The 16,606-nt window shown below is 61.8% G+C and overlaps 1 protein-coding gene across 1 annotated transcript in view; it reads left to right on the plus strand.

Annotated features, from left to right (window-relative positions):
- RADIL (Rap associating with DIL domain) overlaps nt 1–16,606 on the plus strand; it is a 60,752-nt gene that overhangs the window by 38,684 nt on the left and 5,462 nt on the right. Inside the window, exons 4-7 of the mRNA XM_062179935.1 lie at nt 1,962–1,999; nt 11,815–11,975; nt 15,724–15,836; nt 16,207–16,444. Of these exons, the coding sequence (XP_062035919.1) occupies nt 1,962–1,999; nt 11,815–11,975; nt 15,724–15,836; nt 16,207–16,444 (550 nt within the window). The remainder of the gene's footprint in view (nt 1–1,961; nt 2,000–11,814; nt 11,976–15,723; nt 15,837–16,206; nt 16,445–16,606) is intronic.

Raw genomic sequence — 16,606 nt, forward strand, 5'->3', positions numbered from 1 at the left:
GAGCCCTGTAGGCCTGGCGGTGGAGGTGCAGGGCTGACGGCTTTTGTTCGACACTTTCCTCCAGGCTGGGATCTGTGGGCCTCTAGCCTGAGAACCATCGTGGGCAGGATTCCTTGCCGTGGGGCCTGGTCTCGAGGGCACGAGGTGCTGGCAGTAGCTTCCTGCCACCCACACAATGGCTGCGGACATTGTCCAGCACCTGCCCTGGGAGCACTAGAGCAGCTGTCTGGGTGCCTGTGTCCCCACCGTGGTGGCCTCCCTTCTGTGGTTATTGCCTGCACCGTGACTCCACCCCCAGGGCCCAGGGGTAGCTCGTTCAAGGTCAGTCAGAGATCCTGGCCGAGCTTGACCCAAGCACACGTGGGGAGGGAAACCACCCAGCTGTGTAAGAACCTGGCTGATGTCTCATGTGAAAATCCACATTTAAAATGTTTGAAACTTTTTAAAATCAAACACCAGCATGAGCTGCCTTGTGGAGTGTGTGTAAGGCGGGCCCCTTCCCCTGGGTCTGCAGGCCACGCCCACTTGGCTTCCCACGCACGGCGCCGTCTTGCACCCTCTGTGCCGTCTCTCGTGCCTGGGACCTGGTGCAGCCATGTGGTGTGCAAACGGCCCCAGGATTGTCATCATTTCTGACCGAGTCTGCTTTGTGCTGGGCCCTTGGATATCGTTCTCACAACATCCTGACTCCATGGACACTGTGTCCCTCATGACAGCTGGGGAAACTGAGCCCAGGAGGGTGTGGTGGCAGGCAGAGAGCCAGGGTCCAGCCTTGGTTCCCCACAGCGCACCTGGGAGCCGAGGCTGTCACCTCAGTGTGACGGCTCCAGCCTCCAAATGTGGGCGTCTCCGCCCAGGTTCTCGAACGCCGTCTGCCCTCATGCTGTCGTCAGATGCGCACGCCAGCAGCTGGCTGTGTCCGGCAGCAGCAGAGGCTGCGGTGAGGCCCGGGCCCGGCTGCTGAAGCGACTCCTGCTTCCTCGGACAGGGACACTGGGAGCTGGCTGAGCCTGCATCCCGTCGGGGAGTGCGAGCGTGTGTGCCGATGTTCCAGCCCGCGTAGTGCTCGCCGCTGGGGCCGGCGTCTAAAGCATATGAGGGGCTTCAGACAGTTACATAGTAGAATGAAAAGATAAAGTTCATTTTGGTTCCAAAGAGCTTTAAAATCTGAGCATATGGAGGATCTTGGAAAAGTGCATGGAAAATGCATGTAAACCAAGCGAGGAGCTCGGAAGTTTTTTGCAGCAAAAAACAAAAACAAAAACAAAACTTATCAGGGCCAGCATTGCGGTGCGGCAGGCGAAGCTGCCGCCTGCACCATCGGCATCCCTTATGGGCGCCAGTTCAAGTCCCGGCTGCTCCACTTGTGTTGCAGCTCTCTGCTCACATGTCTGAGAAAGCAGTGGAAGACAGCTCAGGTATCTGGGGTCCCTGCACTTATGTGGGAGACGCAGATGGAAGCTCCTGGCTTTAGTCTGGCCCAGCCCTGGCCATTGTCATCTGAGGCGTGAACCAGCCGATGGAAGATCTCTGTCTCTCTCTCCCTGACTGTGCCTCAAAATAAATAAATAAATAAATAAGTAAGTCTTTAGAAAGAAACTTTTAACTCCGCCTCTGCATGAGCTCTTTGCGTCTCCTTGTGTGTACTAAGCTGAGCAGTGAGACTGTTGGAATCCTCACGGTGGCGTGTGGGGAACGCTGGCCTGCCTTTACTGTTGAAGTGGCCAGCTTCGAGAAGCAGAGGCCGGGATGTCCGTCTGTTGTAGGGAACATGTGACTCACGTTCAGTGACGGGGTGGGAAGGTGGTGGAGTCCCATGGAAACCCTGCCTTCCAGCGAGGCTCGGTGGGGAGCTAGGAGGCCGGGCGGCAGTGCGGTGTCCTGGAGGTGGAGTGAGGTGCACTGGCTGTATCCCTGTGGTCCTGTGAGCTCATTTCTTTTATTTCTCTTTGTAATTGTAGGAGAAAACCAAAGAACTAGCGGAGAAGCAGGCGCGACTGTGAGTATGGCCCAGCTCTTCCTGCCTTTCCGCAGCAAGGGGCCCGCTGGCGTGAGGTTCCCTCTGGAGCCACGGCCAGCAGGGGCTCCCACAGGCCTCGGGGTCTGCTCTGGGCTTTCACCACTGTGCGCGTCCCAGCGGCCGCTCCCACGTCTTCCGTCACCAACCTGGGCAGCCCTGTGGGGGTCCGTCCGGCGTGTGCACCAGGCTGAGCAGGCTCGGCCCTCTGCCACGTTTCCCCCCTCCCTTCCCCGGTGACCGTGTGGAGACCCGGGCAGGAGGTGGTGCTCCTGGTTCTGAGTCACGACAGTGCCTTGCCCTGACCCACGCTTCCTCGAAAAGCACCGTGTCTGCCCCACGCCGCTCGTGGGGCTCTGGAAGCTGTTTGGATGCTGTAGCGGAGTGTGCAGGTCCCAGCCTACCGCCTCGTCTGGAGTGGACGCCCAGAGAGTGCTGTGCCAGGCCAGGGTGTGGGGGTGGGAGCCGGGGGTCGCCTGGTCACGGCCTCGGTGCTGGGCGTTTCTGGCGCGCGTGCTGTGTGCTCTCAGTGTAGGTGGAGCTAAGAACAGGGCTGGCAGAGGCACCTAGAAAGGTATCTGCGATGAGGTCATCTGTAGATGGATACAGACACACACAGGTGATGGTGGTGACCACGTGCGTGGGATCTGTGAGGGCACACGGCTCCAGCTGGTGGCCGCGGCTCCCAGGTCAGGCCAGCGGAAACAGCCCCCGTGTGTGCCGGGCTCTTGCCATGTGTACTTGGTGCACACGCCCCGGGGTCTTGCTGAGGGCGCAGGAGTCATTATCATCGGGCCCCTTTCAAAGGTGGGAGAAAGGGCACACAGAGAGGAAGCCCCGGGGCAGGGCAGGGGCTGGGGGTCATGGCCGTCCACCCTGCCTGGCCTGGGGGCTGGCCTCAGGACACTGCCCACTCACACATACCTGCTCCCTGCCTCGTGTTGCGAAGCTGGAGCAGGATCTGAATACTACATGCTGAGCGTCACAGGCCTTTGAGGGCTGGAGCTGCATGGAGGGGGATAGTTGGACAGAAGCCAGAACCCCGAGGCAATACCGGCCTCAGAGCCTGAGGGACAGTGAGCAGGTACAAAGCACAGGTGCACTGGTGGCGCCTGCTCTTCAGGTCTGCATGGGGTCGGCGCAGGGCCCAGCGCGGTGCGGCTTTGTGCTGGCTGCTCCCCCTCCTGCTGTGCTCTGGGACAGCCCGCGTTCCGGGGTTGGGGACGGGGTGGGGGTGACAGGAGCACACACAGACCTCCTGCTGAGGTGCAGGTGAGACCAGGTCCTTCCATCCTTGCAAGCACAGCCTGTCAGGGCGACTGGGACCCCCGCTCCCCAGTGTGAAGTGGGGACCTGCTGCCTGCCCGGCTTCGCCGCGCACAGGAAGAGCCAAGGCCTCCCGTTGAGCAGCTTTGCCAGAACTTTTACGGCTTTGGCCTAAAGACAGTCCTGTTTCCACCCTGCTGCATGCTGGTGGGCTGTGTTTTTTCCTTTTTCCTTTGAAAAGTAGTGAATCTTTTCCAAAACACAGAGCAGTATGGAGTGTGTCAGTCACCCACGAATCCAAACCCGGATTTCACACTGTAAACATTTCACCGTATTTGCCCAGTTCTCTGCATTGTGTTTCTGTTTTCTTTTCCTTTGTTAACTTAATTGGGAGGCAGGCCAACAGAGAGAGAAAGAACTCCATATGCTGGGTAGCTCCCCAAATTCGTGCAACAGCCGGGCGAGGCCATGCTGAGGCTGGGGCTGGGAATTCAATTCAGGGCTCCACAGGGGTGGCAGAAATCCAGTCACTGGAGCAATCACCCTGCCTCCCGGGGTCTGCGTTAGCAAGAAGCTGGCGTCAAGAATCCAGCCCAGGCACCTGCCGCGGACTGCCGGCATCCTGACTGGCATCCCAGTCGCTAGGCTGACCCCTCCCTGGTCCTGAATTGTGAGTGTCCACTGGGTGTTGCTAAGCGCTCCTTCTGCACCTGAGGCTGTCATGTTTTGTCCTTTGTGCTGCCGCGAGGTGTTAGGTGGGTAGATGTTCTCATGTTGACTTTTTCCTGAGTTCCTGGGGTTGAACCCTTCAGGGCTGTTGTTTAGGACAGCGCGATATGGTCGTTGATGTAAATGTGTGCTTCCATGACAGAAGTGTGTGTGTATCACGCACGACGTGAGGTTTTGTGGTGCGTATGCGGTGTGGAGTGAGCAGGTCTAGCCAGAGGAGTGTGTTACTTGCCTAGCACGGTTTTTGTAGTGAGGACATAGAGCACCTGCCTCCTTCGTGGTTTTGGGAATGCGACAGTTGTTCACATAGTCCTCAGGCCGGCCAGTTTCTCTCGGATTATTTGTTTCTCCATTTGTCTGAAGTTCCGTGCCCTTGAACCGGCCGCTTCTCCCAGCCGGCCCCAGCACCTGGGGACCGCTGCCGTCTCCACGTCCATGACATAAGCCTTTGTCCTGTCCTGCGATGAGTGAGGTTGTTGGTGTCTGTGCCCCCACGTGTTCTGCTGAGTGGCGAGGACCGCCTGGCCCACCCACGCTGTCACAGACGTCTGTGGTTCCTGTGGCCAAGCCAGAGTCACTGTGGTGTCCGGTTCTGTCTCCAGCCCAGGTGACAGCCTTGTCTTTTGACTCCGTCTTGGCTGCCGTGCGTGCACAGGGTTCCTGTAAGTGTGGGGTGCAGGTGGCCTCGCTCAGCCCCATGGCCCTCTTGAGGGGTCAGGACCTGCTCCTGGCAGAGCTGGACAGCTGTGCCGACTCACGTTCCCGCCGGCGCGTGCGAGGGCTCCCTGTTCTCCGTGCTCTTCACCAGTGCTTGGTCCTCCTTTCTGGAACAGCCATTAGAGGGGTGAGGTGGTGCCTTAGTGGGCTCGGGTCTGCACCTCCCAGAGAACTAGTGGTGTGGGTTGCAGATTTTCCACTCTGGGTTTCCCTGTGCGAAGTCCTCGGTGAAATTGGTCCGCATACTTTGTTTTTTATCCAGGTCACGGGGTTTGCAGAAAACACGTTGGGAACTGTGTCTTTGGGACACAGACTGTGACGGCTCCCTGAGGCGGTGCCCACCGCGGGTACGGGTTTTGATTCCATTTCTTTGGTGATGATTGGCTTCTGTAGTTTTCTGGTTTTGTTGTTATTAATTTTGCTAGTTTCGCTCTCCTAGAAAAGTGTCCATGTTTTCAAAGCTATTGGGATGACGTTTGCAGCGTTTCCCCGTGAGTTCTCCGGTCTGTGGAAATAGCTTTGATGTGCTGTCCCCGTTTGCCACCAGCTGTTCCAGGGAGCCAGCTCTGCTGTTGCTGTGTGCCTGGATTTATCCGCCAGTAATCTCTCTCTCCCCAGTTCTTGTAGAAGTTCTGTTGTGATTTCTCCTTCAGTGCTGAACTGCTGGGAAGTTGTCTGAATTTCACACACATGTGGGGTTCTGCTGTGCCGATGCTTCTGTTAGGTCTGGCTTGTGAGATGTCCGCTGCTAGCTGCTAGTTAATCCTCATTGGCCAGCTCGTGGTCGGTTTTGCAAGCTTTCTATTGGTACTGCACAGAGCATTTACTTTATTTTTGGCTGAGAGTCCAGTACAAGTCTACTAGGTCAAGTTTGTTTATTGTTGTTTTAAAAAGATCTACTTACTAAATTTTTCTTTTTCTTTCTTTTTTAAGATTTGTTTATTTACTTGAAGATAGAGTTTTATGCAGAGAGGCGGGGGCAGAGAGAGAGAGAGAGGTCTTCCATCCACTGGTTCACTCCCCAGATGGCTACACCGATCTCTTTGGAGCTGCGCTGATCTGAAGCCAGGAGCTTCCAGGTCTCCCACACAGGTGCAGGAGTCTAAGCACTTGAGCCATCCTCTACTGCCTTCCCAGGGCATTGCAGAGAGCTGGATCGGAAGTGGAGCAGCCGGGACCGGAACTGGTGCCCATGTGGGATGCCGGCACTGTAGGTGGCGGCTTTACCCATTACGCCACAGCGCCAGCCCCTACTCAATTTTTCTAAAGGCAGAGTGACAGGGATGGAAGGAAAGAGAGACAGAGGAGACAGGGAGGGAGAGAGGAGGAGAGAGAGACAGAGATCTTCCATCTGCTGGTTCACTCCCCAGGTGGCCATATTGGCCAGGCCAAAGCCAGGAGTCTGGAGTTTTTTCTGGGTCTCCCACGTGAGTGCAGAGGCCTAAGTACTTGGGCCATCTTCGTTGTTTTTCCCAGGCCTGTGGTGGGGGCTGGTTCGGAAGTGGAGCTGCCGGGACGTGAACAGTGCTTGAATAGAAGCTAGTAACACAGGTGGCGGCTTTGCCGGCTATGCCTCAACACCGGCCCCTAACGTTATCAGCGTGTGGAAGTCTCCGTATGGAAGTCTAGCGTGTGGAAGTCTCCGTGTGGAAGTCTAACGTGTGGAAGTCTCCATGTGGAAGTTTAGTGTGTGGAAGTCTAGCGTGTGGAAGTCTAGTGTGTGGAAGTCTAGCGTGTGGAAGTCTCCGTGTGGAAGTCTAGCGTGTGGAAGTCTCCGTGCGGAAGTGTAGTGTGTGGAAGTGTAGCATGTGGAAGTCTTCGTGTGGAAGTGTAGCGTGTGTAAGTATAGCATGTGGAAGTCTTCGTGTGGAAGTCTAGCGTGTGGAAGTCTAGCATGTGTAGCGTGTGGAAGTCTCCGTGGGGAAGTCTAGCGTGTGGAAGTGTAGCGTATGGAAGTGTAGCATGTAGAAGTCTAACATGTAGAAGTCTAACATGTGGACGTCTTCGTGTGGAAGTCTAGCATGTGAAAATCTAGCGTGTGGAAGTGTAGCGTGTGGAAATCTCTGTGTGGAAGAGTAGAGTGTGGAAGTCTAGCGTGTGGAAGTCTTCGTGTGGAAGTCTAGCATGTGGAAGTCTCCGTGTGGAAATCTAACGTGTGGAAGTCTCCATGTGGAAGTCTAGCGTGTGGAAGTCTAATGTGTGGAAGTCTAGTGTGTGGAAGTCTCTGTGTGGAAGTCTAGCGTGTGGAAGTGTAATGTGTGGAAATCTCCGTGTGGAAGTTTAACGTGTGGAAGTCTAGCGTGTGGAAGTCTCCGTGTGGAAATCTAACGTGTGGAAGTCTCCGTGTGGAAGTCTAGCATGTAGAAATCTCTGTGTGGAAGTCTAGCATGTGGAAATCTCTGTGTGGAAGTCTAGCATGTGGAAATCTAGTGTGTGGAAGTCTAGCGTGTGGAAATCTAGCGTGTGGAAGTCTAATGTGTGGAAGTCTCTGTGTGGAAGTCTAACGTGTGGAAGTCTCCGTGTGGAAGTCTAGCGTGTGGAAGTCTAGCATGTGGAAGTCTCCGTGTGGAAGTCTAATGTGTGGAAGTCTCTGTGTGGAAGTCTAGTGTGTGGAAGTCTCCATGTGGAAGTATAGCGTGTGGAAGTCTAGCGTGTGGAAGTCTCTGTGTGGAAGTCTAGCGTGTGGAAGTCTCCGTGTGGAAGTCTAGTGTGTGGAAGTCTAGCGTGTGGAAGTCTAGCGTGTGGAAGTCTCTGTGTGGAAGTCTAGCGTGTGGAAGTCTCCGTGTGGAACTCTAGCGTGTGGAAGTCTAGCATGTGGAACTCTAGCGTGTGGAAGTCTAGCGTGTGGAAGTCTAGCATGTGGAAGTCTCCGTGTGGAAGTCTAATGTGTGGAAGTCTCTGTGTGGAAGTCTAGCGTGTGGAAGTCTAGCGTGTGGAAGTCTCCGTGTGGAAGTCTAGCGTGTGGAAGTCTCTGTGTGGAAGTCTAGCGTGTGGAAGTCTCCGTGTGGAAGTCTAGTGTGTGGAAGTCTCTGTGTGGAATTCTAGTGTGTGGAAGTCTAACGTGTGGAATTCTAGCGTGTGGAAGTCTAGTGTGTGGAAGTCTAACGTGTGGAACTCTAGCGTGTGGAAGTCTAGCATGTGGAAGTCTCTGTGTGGAAGTCTAGCGTGTGGTAGTTTAATGTGTGGAAGTCTAGCGTGTGGAAGTCTCCATGCCAGTCTCCATGTTGCACATAGGTCTGGAGTGCTCTAGCCTCTGTCCCCGCGTCCAGGTTGCACTTGATGCCTGTGTTTTCCAGTCTCCTGGTTTTCAAACCTGTCCCGCAGAATGTCCCCAGCATCCCTGTTGGGATTTATCTCGTGCCTCCGTGTGCCATTGGTTTGGATGCTTTTTCTTATTGTTGGTGTTTGCTCCACCTCCCTGCTCGTTCCTGGAACGCACCCTGGAGCAGCTCTTTCCGCGAGGCCTCAGGCAGCCCTCAGCCCTCTCGGACTCGCTGTGGACAGTGTTTTGATCTTGCCCCTGCTCTTGAGGGAGATTTAGCTCTTCTCTTTCCAGACTTGATTTTTTTCCACTATGTGTCAGCATCTGTGAGTGTAACGAGAAGTCTGTGTCTGGTTTCTGTCCTGTTGTGATTAGTTTCTCTGTCTTACTTTAAGGTCTTCCCCTGACTTCCGGTGTTCTGTGTTCTACTCCGTGTGCCCGGGGTTGGTCTGTTCTTATTCTCCCGGGTGCGGTCCTGAGGTTCCTGGGACGGGGGTGGGGGAGGGGGTTCTGTCCTTGCTGTCACCTCTGCCCCTCCGTGTCTCCTCCCAGGACTGCTGTCGAGGTGAGCCTCCTGGCGGCCCCTGCGTCTCCTCACTGACCTGTGCGTGCCCGCCCTGTGGCTGCACCGCGAGACCCTCCGCCCTCACTTTTCTGTCCCCTCGTGCTGCTGAACAGCTGGGCTTCTGTTTCTTGAATTAAATAACTCTACCTGAGAGGAAGAGAGAGAGGGAGGGAAGCGGACAGACAGAGCTCCCCAGCCACCTGCCCCGGCCCTCCCGGCCCGGTCGGAGCTCCGAGCTGAGAACTGCCCGGGTCTGCAGCGCGGCTGGCCGGAACCCACTTCCTGGAGCCCCGGCTCTGCTTCCCGGGGCTGTTAGCAGGAAGCTGGGATTGGGAGTGCGGCCGGGCCTGGAGGCCAGGCGGCCGTCGGGCTGCTGCACTGCTCCACAGAGGGCTGCGCCTCCTGCCTTCGGCGTGAGCAGGGAGGCGCTTGTGTTTGCCAGACTCGCCCGCTTCAGAATCTGCTTGGAAATACTTGCTCCAAATGGGCCTGAACAGCCTTGGGGAACCCCGCCACACACACGTGGCTCGCATGTGCCATATGCCAGGGAGAGCCGCGTGCCTGCGGCGCACTGCCTGGCTCCCGGGGCTGGGTGTCTGTTTCCACGCCCAGAGCCTGGGACCATGCGTGGAGTTTGAGGGCTGAGATGGAAATCCCGTGGGCCATGGCGAGCCTGGCCCCTACAGCCCTCCGCGCACCGAGGCCTCCCGGCGCCACGGCTCCGGTGGAGACTGTCCAAGTTCCCCTGTGCCCACGGCGCCACCGCACACCCTAAAGCCCAAGGCTGCTGGGCCGGGTGGGTTTTTGGTCAGAATGTTCGGGGGTTTGGGAAGGTCAGAGGTGCCCACGCTGGGCGAGGGGCTGAGCTCCTGGGTGTGTACATGGAGCAGGATCCCCAGAGACCGCGCAGCCCCCACTCCGCCTCCGCCCAGAGCCTCGCAGGGTGTCCCTGAGCACAGCCCTACCGCCGGAACCTTCCAGAGCCAGCCGTTCAGCAACACCGTGGCCCCCGGGAGCATGGGAGCTGCCTTTGTGGCCTGGCGTGCAGCCGCCCTGCCCGTGCCCCCGAGCCCTGGCACCCCACTGCTCCTCCTGCCTCCTTCAGGGCCGGTCCCCTGGTTCCGTGCTGCCCCTCCCCTGGCCGAGGGTCCTGAGGCGCTCCCGTCTCTGCTGGTTCCCTGGCCTCGGCCTGTCCCCGCCCCGTCACAGGTGACTGCTGGGCTGCTGGTCCGCTCACCCCCAGGGCCTGCGTCCCACAACAACCTCTGTTGGGTCGCGCCGTGTTGCGGGCAGGCCGGAGTGCGTCTCTGAGTTCTCACCGAGAGGTGGAGTGGACAGCGCTGGGGTCGAGGCACAGAGCCAGCCCTTCTTTTTTTTTTGACAGGCAGAGTGGACAGTGAGAGAGAGACAGAGAGAAAGGTCTTCCTTTTGCCATTGGTTCACCCTCCAATGGCCGCCGCGGTAGGCGTGCTGCGGCCGGCGCACCGCGCCGATCCGATGGCAGGAGCCAGGCGCTTATCCTGGTCTCCCATGGGGTGCAGGGCCCAAGCACTTGGGCCATCCTCCACTGCACTCCCGGGCCACAGCAGAGAGCTGGCCTGGAAGAGGGGCAACCGGGACAGGATCGGTGCCCCGACCGGGACTAGAACCCGGTGTGCCGGCGCCGCAAGGCGGAGGATTAGCCTATTGAGCCACGGCGCCGGCCGAGCCAGCCCTTCTTAAACACCGTGAACCTGTTCCTGCCTGTCCCCAACACGCGCCCTTGCCCCTATGGCTTGGGCTGTGCCGGGCCTTGGGCTGTGCCGGGCAAGCGGCAGCCTCCGCTGCAGCAGACCCGGGAGAGGTGGGGGCCCTCAGGGAGAAGAAACAAGGCTGAAGCCCCCGGGAACGTGGGGCACGTCCAGCACCGGGACGCTGCCGCCTCCCCATGACGGCCACCCTGACCCTGCTCCTCAGGCTTCTTGGGGCACGGGGCTGTGAGTGACCAGTGGCCGCTGCCTGGCTTGCCCCTGCGATGGCCCAGCAGGGGCCACAGAGGCCGTGCACCAGGCAGCGCCGGCACATTCCTCGCTGCGGATCCCGGGTTGGGTCTCAGGAGTGGTCTGTCTGGGTGCTTGTGGGTGCCGTGGACACGTGTGGTCCTGAGCCCTCAGCCTGCTCCAGGGCACTGAGGGGCGAGGCGCTGGGGAGAAGGCGTGTGCCGGCGAGGAGGTAGCCGGGCCCCCAGCGCCCCCCAGCCAGCTCAGCAGGAGCCGTGGTTTGTGTGGCTCTGAGTCTGGGAGGGGCCAGCCCGACCTGGGAGGCTGCTGTCTCTGGAAAGGAAGCCCTGCGCTGGGGGACCCTGGGCCTGGGGGGAAGGCGCCTCGGCCGTGAGCGACGGCTGCTTCTGTAGCACTTAGCCGGTAGCCAGGCGCCGGGCTGTGGCGCTTACCCCGAGTGAAGAGCCGGCCCGGCCTGCCCGCTGTGGGGCGTCATGGTTGGCTGGGGAGCCCCTGTAGATCTCGGAGTGAGGCGTGCTGGTCCTACCCCTTGAGTCTTAGGATTCCGTGCTGTGCTCCGCCTGACCTTGCCGGGGCACCCCCACCCCCACCTCGTGACTGCCGGTTTCCTTGGGTAACTGCCATGTGGAGGGACACACACTCACTGGTCTCCCTCCTGCACACACACTGTCCACAGCTGTGTTCTCATTTCCAAAGAGCAGGTGTGAGAACGACTCACTGACCGGCGTCCTTTTCCCAGGGTCATGACCAACGTCTGTAGGGGCTTCCAGCTGTCAGGTGTCAAATACACCCATGCGTTTTTACACTCCCCAGCCTAGCACGCTCGGCTGTCAGCAGTGGGGTGTGTGTGTGTGTGTGTGTGTGTGTAAAGATTTATTTGTTTGAAAGTCGGGGAGAGGTCCTCCATCCGCTGATTCACTCCCCAGACGGCTGCAGCAGCCAGAGCTGGGCCAGGCTACAGCCAGGAGCCTCATCCTGGTCTCCCATGCAGGTGCAGGGGCCCAAGCACTTGGGCCATCTGCTGCTGCTGTCCCAGGCCACAGCAGGGAGCTGGATTGGGAGTGGAGCAGCCGGGACTTGAACCGGTGTCTGTGTGGGACGCCAGTGTGCCAGGCAATGGCTTTATCCACTACGCCACAGTGCCAGCCTCCAGTGATGGCTGCTGTTTGCCATTAAGACGAACGTCACAAGCGACAGGGCGGCCGATGGAAGCCGTGAATGTCGCAGCCCCGCTGTAACGTGGTCTCTGTCTCGGTAGCCAGGAACCCCTCTCCTGGGCCAGCTTCCCCATGGCTGATCTCGTGCCAGACCTGCAGCACATTCTCTTCTGGATGTCCAACGCCATCGAGCTCCTGTACTTCACCCAGCAGGCCTGTCCACTCTACGTGCAGAGCCTGGAGGACGAGCTGGACGTGACAGGTATGGCTGGCGCAGGGCGCGTGTGCCGCCGGCATGCCGGCCCCACGGCAGGTTCGTGTTGGGGCTGCTGTGTGCTGCGGGTGCAGGGACCCCACGAGGCCAGAGCCAGCGGGGCGGCCTCCCGGGGCCTCTGGCCCACGCACTGTACTGTCGGTCCTCCCGATTTCCCACACAGCCCACGGGTTCAGCCGTGGGAGACCCAGGGCTGCGTGGGCGCTCTGCAGGCGTGACGGGCACCTTCACAAGCCCAGCACAGGAGCCGCGAGAGGATGTCGGCCCGAGCCTCCCGTGCCGGGCTTCAGAAAGGAAGGCGTTGCCAGTCAGTTGCAGTGCATGTGGGTTTGAGTCCAGCGTGGGGGAGAGTGCGTCTCGGGCCCCTGAGCCCCGGAGGTGTTGAGGAAGCAGCGGGTAAGAGCAAGCGCCTGACCAGGGCCATTGGAGGGCTTCAGGAGGCCGGAGGCCATGACGCAGCTCCCTGGAGGCCTAGAGACACCGTGGGGGCGGGGGAGGGGTCCTGGACGGAGCCGGGGTGTGTGTGCCCTGTCCTGCAGTGGGCCGAGTGCTGGTCTCGTGGGTGCTAGCGTGTCACCCCACACAGCTGTGCTCTGCTGGGGCAGACACAGGCCGCTCGCTCCCTCACGCTGTGGGCTCTGGGGCCATGCAGGCCTGTCCCAGATATGGCCGTGGTCCTGGGGGCTGTGCTTGGGAGCTGGGAAAGACGTGAGGTGCCCCAGGGGCTCTGTGCTCAGTGGTGTCACTTGGGAGTGGCCACGGCTCTGTCAGAGACAAAGCAAAGCCAGCGTGGAGTTTGGCTTCTCCCGCTGCCACCCAGCGCCCGTAGGCGTGGCTCTCCTGGAGGAGGGGCTCCTGTGGCTGAGTGACAGGCAGGGCTGCCTGCACAGGGCCCGTCGGGGCCTGGGGAGCCTGGGCTCCTGCCGTGTCCAGGGGCTCATCCTCAGTGGCTGGTCGAGGGCCCAGGAGTCGGCACAGGTCACCATGTGGCAGAAGTAGAAGCCAGGGCAGGCGTGGACGTCGGGCGTGGGGCGGGAGCATGCCTTGCGCCTGGGGTGACAGAGCCCGTGGCCACCCGTGCACACACCTTGCTGTCAGTCGTGGCTTCTGTTCTCACCCCCGTCTCCCTGCGGGAGCGGCCTCTGTGCCGGGGTGCTGGGCTAGGCTCCGGACGTTGGCGGGGAAGTCTCTTGTTCTGGCCATAACAGGCGGCGACTTCAGGGCTCCCGTGCCTGGGGAGCCCCTGTCTTAGCAGCCTTGTGTGAGTCCACGCTCAGTGCTGGTCAGCTCCCGAGCTGGGCCTCGCGCAGGGACCCTCGCCTGGGCACTTCTCCTGGGAGAAGTTGGTTCTTCCCCGCCTGCCGCCTCCGGTTTCAGGGAGGAAGTTGTTTGGGTTGGGGCTGGAAGAGTGAGCGCGCCCGCCGGTCACCTCAGGCCCGCCCCCGAGGACCATGGCCCGAGGTCGCCTGCCGGGTCTTCGAGACTCAGAGGAACAGGGTGGGTCACTGGAGGGCGAGGAGGGGTCCATGTGTGTCCGGGGAGAGCCTGTGGGAGGGGTCGGAGCAGAGCTGAGTGCCAGTCCGCCAGTCCCCAGCCGCCCCTTTGTCCAGGAGGCCTCCTCGGTGGACGTCCATTAAAAGTTCTGTGCTTTGTCGCTTTGTGGCTCGGGCTCGGGCCCGTCCTTGGGCAGCCAGGGGCCTGTGTGCAGCTCCTGGTCCCTCGAACCCTGGCACCGCAGTGTGTCTGAGGTGGAGTCGGGGACACAGCCCCCAGCCCCTCTGCCTTGCGCCTGGGGAGTGGTGGTGAGGGTCTGGGTGCGGCTCAGAGGCGGCCTCAGCTCCACTGCTCGGCCCTGGGGCTGTGCCCTCGTCTGAGCTGCCAGGCCTGTCGTGTGGTTGCCTGGAGGCCTGGAGCCTTCCAGAAGGAGGGAGTGTTGCAGGGTCACTCCCCAAGGCCCAGCAAAGCCCAGCAGCCACAGCCCTGCAGGGGAAGCACCACAGGGCGCGAAAACGAGAGATGGAAGTGCCCCGTGTCTGCGTGGGCGCTGTCCTGGCTGCGGCCTCCCTCGGGGCCCCTGGCTGTCTCGGCCCATCCCTCCAGTCTGCCCGCGTTGGCTGCAGGGAACAGGGCCCTGTGCTCTCGAGGGGCCTGGCCGGGCTGCCCACCCCTGACCCAGCACCCCCCTCACAGCCCCGACAGCAGGCTCCTTGGAGGAGCTCTGGGCAGCAAGGGAGGCCCGCAGCAGCGCGCTGCCTCACAGACAGTGGGGATGTGAGGGGGCGGAGAGGCGGGGTGTGCATGGGGCTCCCCCACCAGGACGGCGGCCACACCTCACGTCCCGGAAAGCCCCTGGTGTGCCTCCTCCAGTGCTGGGCAGCCCCCCTGTCCCACTGCAGCCACGCCTGCCCCCTCCTGTTTGGCCCAGTAGCATCCTCCAGCAGCCCCCAGGATTCTCGGTGGCCTGGGCTCCCCGGCGTCTGTGCTCTGAGCCCGCCCAGCCTTCCTGCCCTCTGCTGGGATCCAGGCCGCGTCGTGCAGCCCAGAGCACAGGCCAGGGGCCGTGGGGGTGTCTCCCAGGCCAGGGGCCGTGGGGGTGTCTCCCAGGCCAGGGGCCGTGGGGGTGTCTCCCAGGCCAGGGGCCGTGCTGGTGTCTCCCGCAGGTCAGGGGCCGTGGGGGTGTCTCCCGCAGGTCAGGGGCCGTGGGGGTGTCTCCCGCAGGTCAGGGCCCGTGGGGGTGTCTCCCAGGCCAGGGGCCGTGGGGGTGTCTCCCAGGCCAGGGGCCGTGGGGGTGTCTCCCAGGCCAGGGGCCGTGCTGGTGTCTCCCGCAGGTCAGGGGCCGTGGGGGTGTCTCCCGCAGGTCAGGGGCCGTGGGGGTGTCTCCCGCAGGTCAGGGCCCGTGGGGGTGTCTCCCAGGCCAGGGGCCGTGGGGGTGTCTCCCAGGCCAGGGGCCGTGGGGGTGTCTCCCAGGCCAGGGGCCGTGCTGGTGTCTCCCGCAGGTCAGGGGCCGTGGGGGTGTCTCCCGCAGGTCAGGGGCCGTGGGGGTGTCTCCCGCAGGTCAGGGCCCGTGGGGGTGTCTCCCAGGCCAGGGGCCGTGGGGGTGTCTCCCAGGCCAGGGGCCGTGCGGGTGTCTCCCAGGCCAGGGGCCGTGCGGGTGTCTCCCAGGCCAGGGGCCGTGCGGGTGTCTCCCAGGCCAGGGGCCGTGGGGGTGTCTCCCAGGCCAGGGCCGTGGGGGTGTCTCCCGCAGGTCAGGGCCCGTGGGGGTGTCTCCCAGGCCAGGGGCCGTGGGGGTGTCTCCCGCAGGTCAGGGCCCGTGGGGGTGTCTCCCAGGCCAGGGGCCGTGGGGGTGTCTCCCAGGCCAGGGGCTGTGCGGTGTCTCCCAGGCCAGGGGCCGTGGGGGTTTCTCCCAGGCCAGGGGTCGTGTGGTGTCTCCCATGCCAGGGGCTGTGCGGTGTCTCCCAGGCCAGGGGCCGTGGGGGTGTCTCCCAGGCCAGGGGCCGTGCTGGTGTCTCCCGCAGGTCAGGGGCCGTGGGGGTGTCTCCCGCAGGTCAGGGGCCGTGGGGGTGTCTCCCGCAGGTCAGGGCCCGTGGGGGTGTCTCCCAGGCCAGGGGCCGTGGGGGTGTCTCCCAGGCCAGGGGTCGTGCGGTGTCTCCCAGGCCAGGGGCCGTGGGGGTGTCTCCCAGGCCAGGGACCGTGCGGGTGTCTCCCAGGCCAGGGGCCGTGCTGGTGTTTCCCGCAGGTTCCAAGGAGTCGCTGTTCTCCTGCACGCTGACGGCCAGCGAGGAGGCCATGGCGGTGCTGGAGGAAGTGGTGCTGTACGCCTTCCAGCAGTGCGTGTACTACCTGTCCAAGGTGCGGCCGTGCTGCCCGGGCCCCCCGCGCACTTTCCCTCCCCTTCCCTTGGAACGCACCCCTGCCTGGGAGCGTTTCGAGGGTCAGGAGTGACAGGAGAGGCCCCAGCATGGGACACGTGGGGCCTGGCCAGCTGCAGTGCGCCCCGGGCGCCGAGCTGCTCCCCTGGGGGTGGTGGCTCTTCACTGCGCTACTCCCTCTCTCCTTTGCCGGAGCCCCTCCCACCAGGCCCACACCCGGGTCCGTTGCACGGGAGTGGGAGCTGCTGAACCCCGCACTCAGTGTGTGTGCTGAGCAGCCCCCGTGGCCAGGGCGGGCAGGTCACGGCCTCAGCGCCCTGCAGTGGCTGCTGCTGTTGTCCGGCCCCCAGTGCCTGTACGTCTGCCTGCCGGCCCTGCTGGAGTGCCCCCCGTTCCAGACGGAGCCCCGAGAGAGCTGCGGCTCGGCCCCTGCGCTGCCCGAGGAGCTGCGCCGCGTCGTGTCCGTGTACCAGGCCGCCCTGGACCTCCTGCGGCAGCTGCAGGTGCACCCCGAGGTCGCCTCCCAGATGCTCGCCTACCTCTTCTTCTTCTCGGGCACGCTGCTCCTCAACCAGGTCCTGGACAGGGGTGAGTGCCACGGGGGCCGCACCGCCATCCTGCAGAAGTGCCCAGCCTGTGTCCTGTCGGGGCACGAGGGGGCTCTGGGTGGTTCCCAGACGCTCGGGGCATCAGCCCCTCCTGCCCTGCCTCCCTGAAAACTGGTGCCGGGTCTGCTCTTGAGCTGGGAGG

The sequence above is a fragment of the Lepus europaeus genome, chromosome 21, assembly GCF_033115175.1.
Source record: "Lepus europaeus isolate LE1 chromosome 21, mLepTim1.pri, whole genome shotgun sequence".
NCBI lineage: Eukaryota > Metazoa > Chordata > Mammalia > Lagomorpha > Leporidae > Lepus > Lepus europaeus.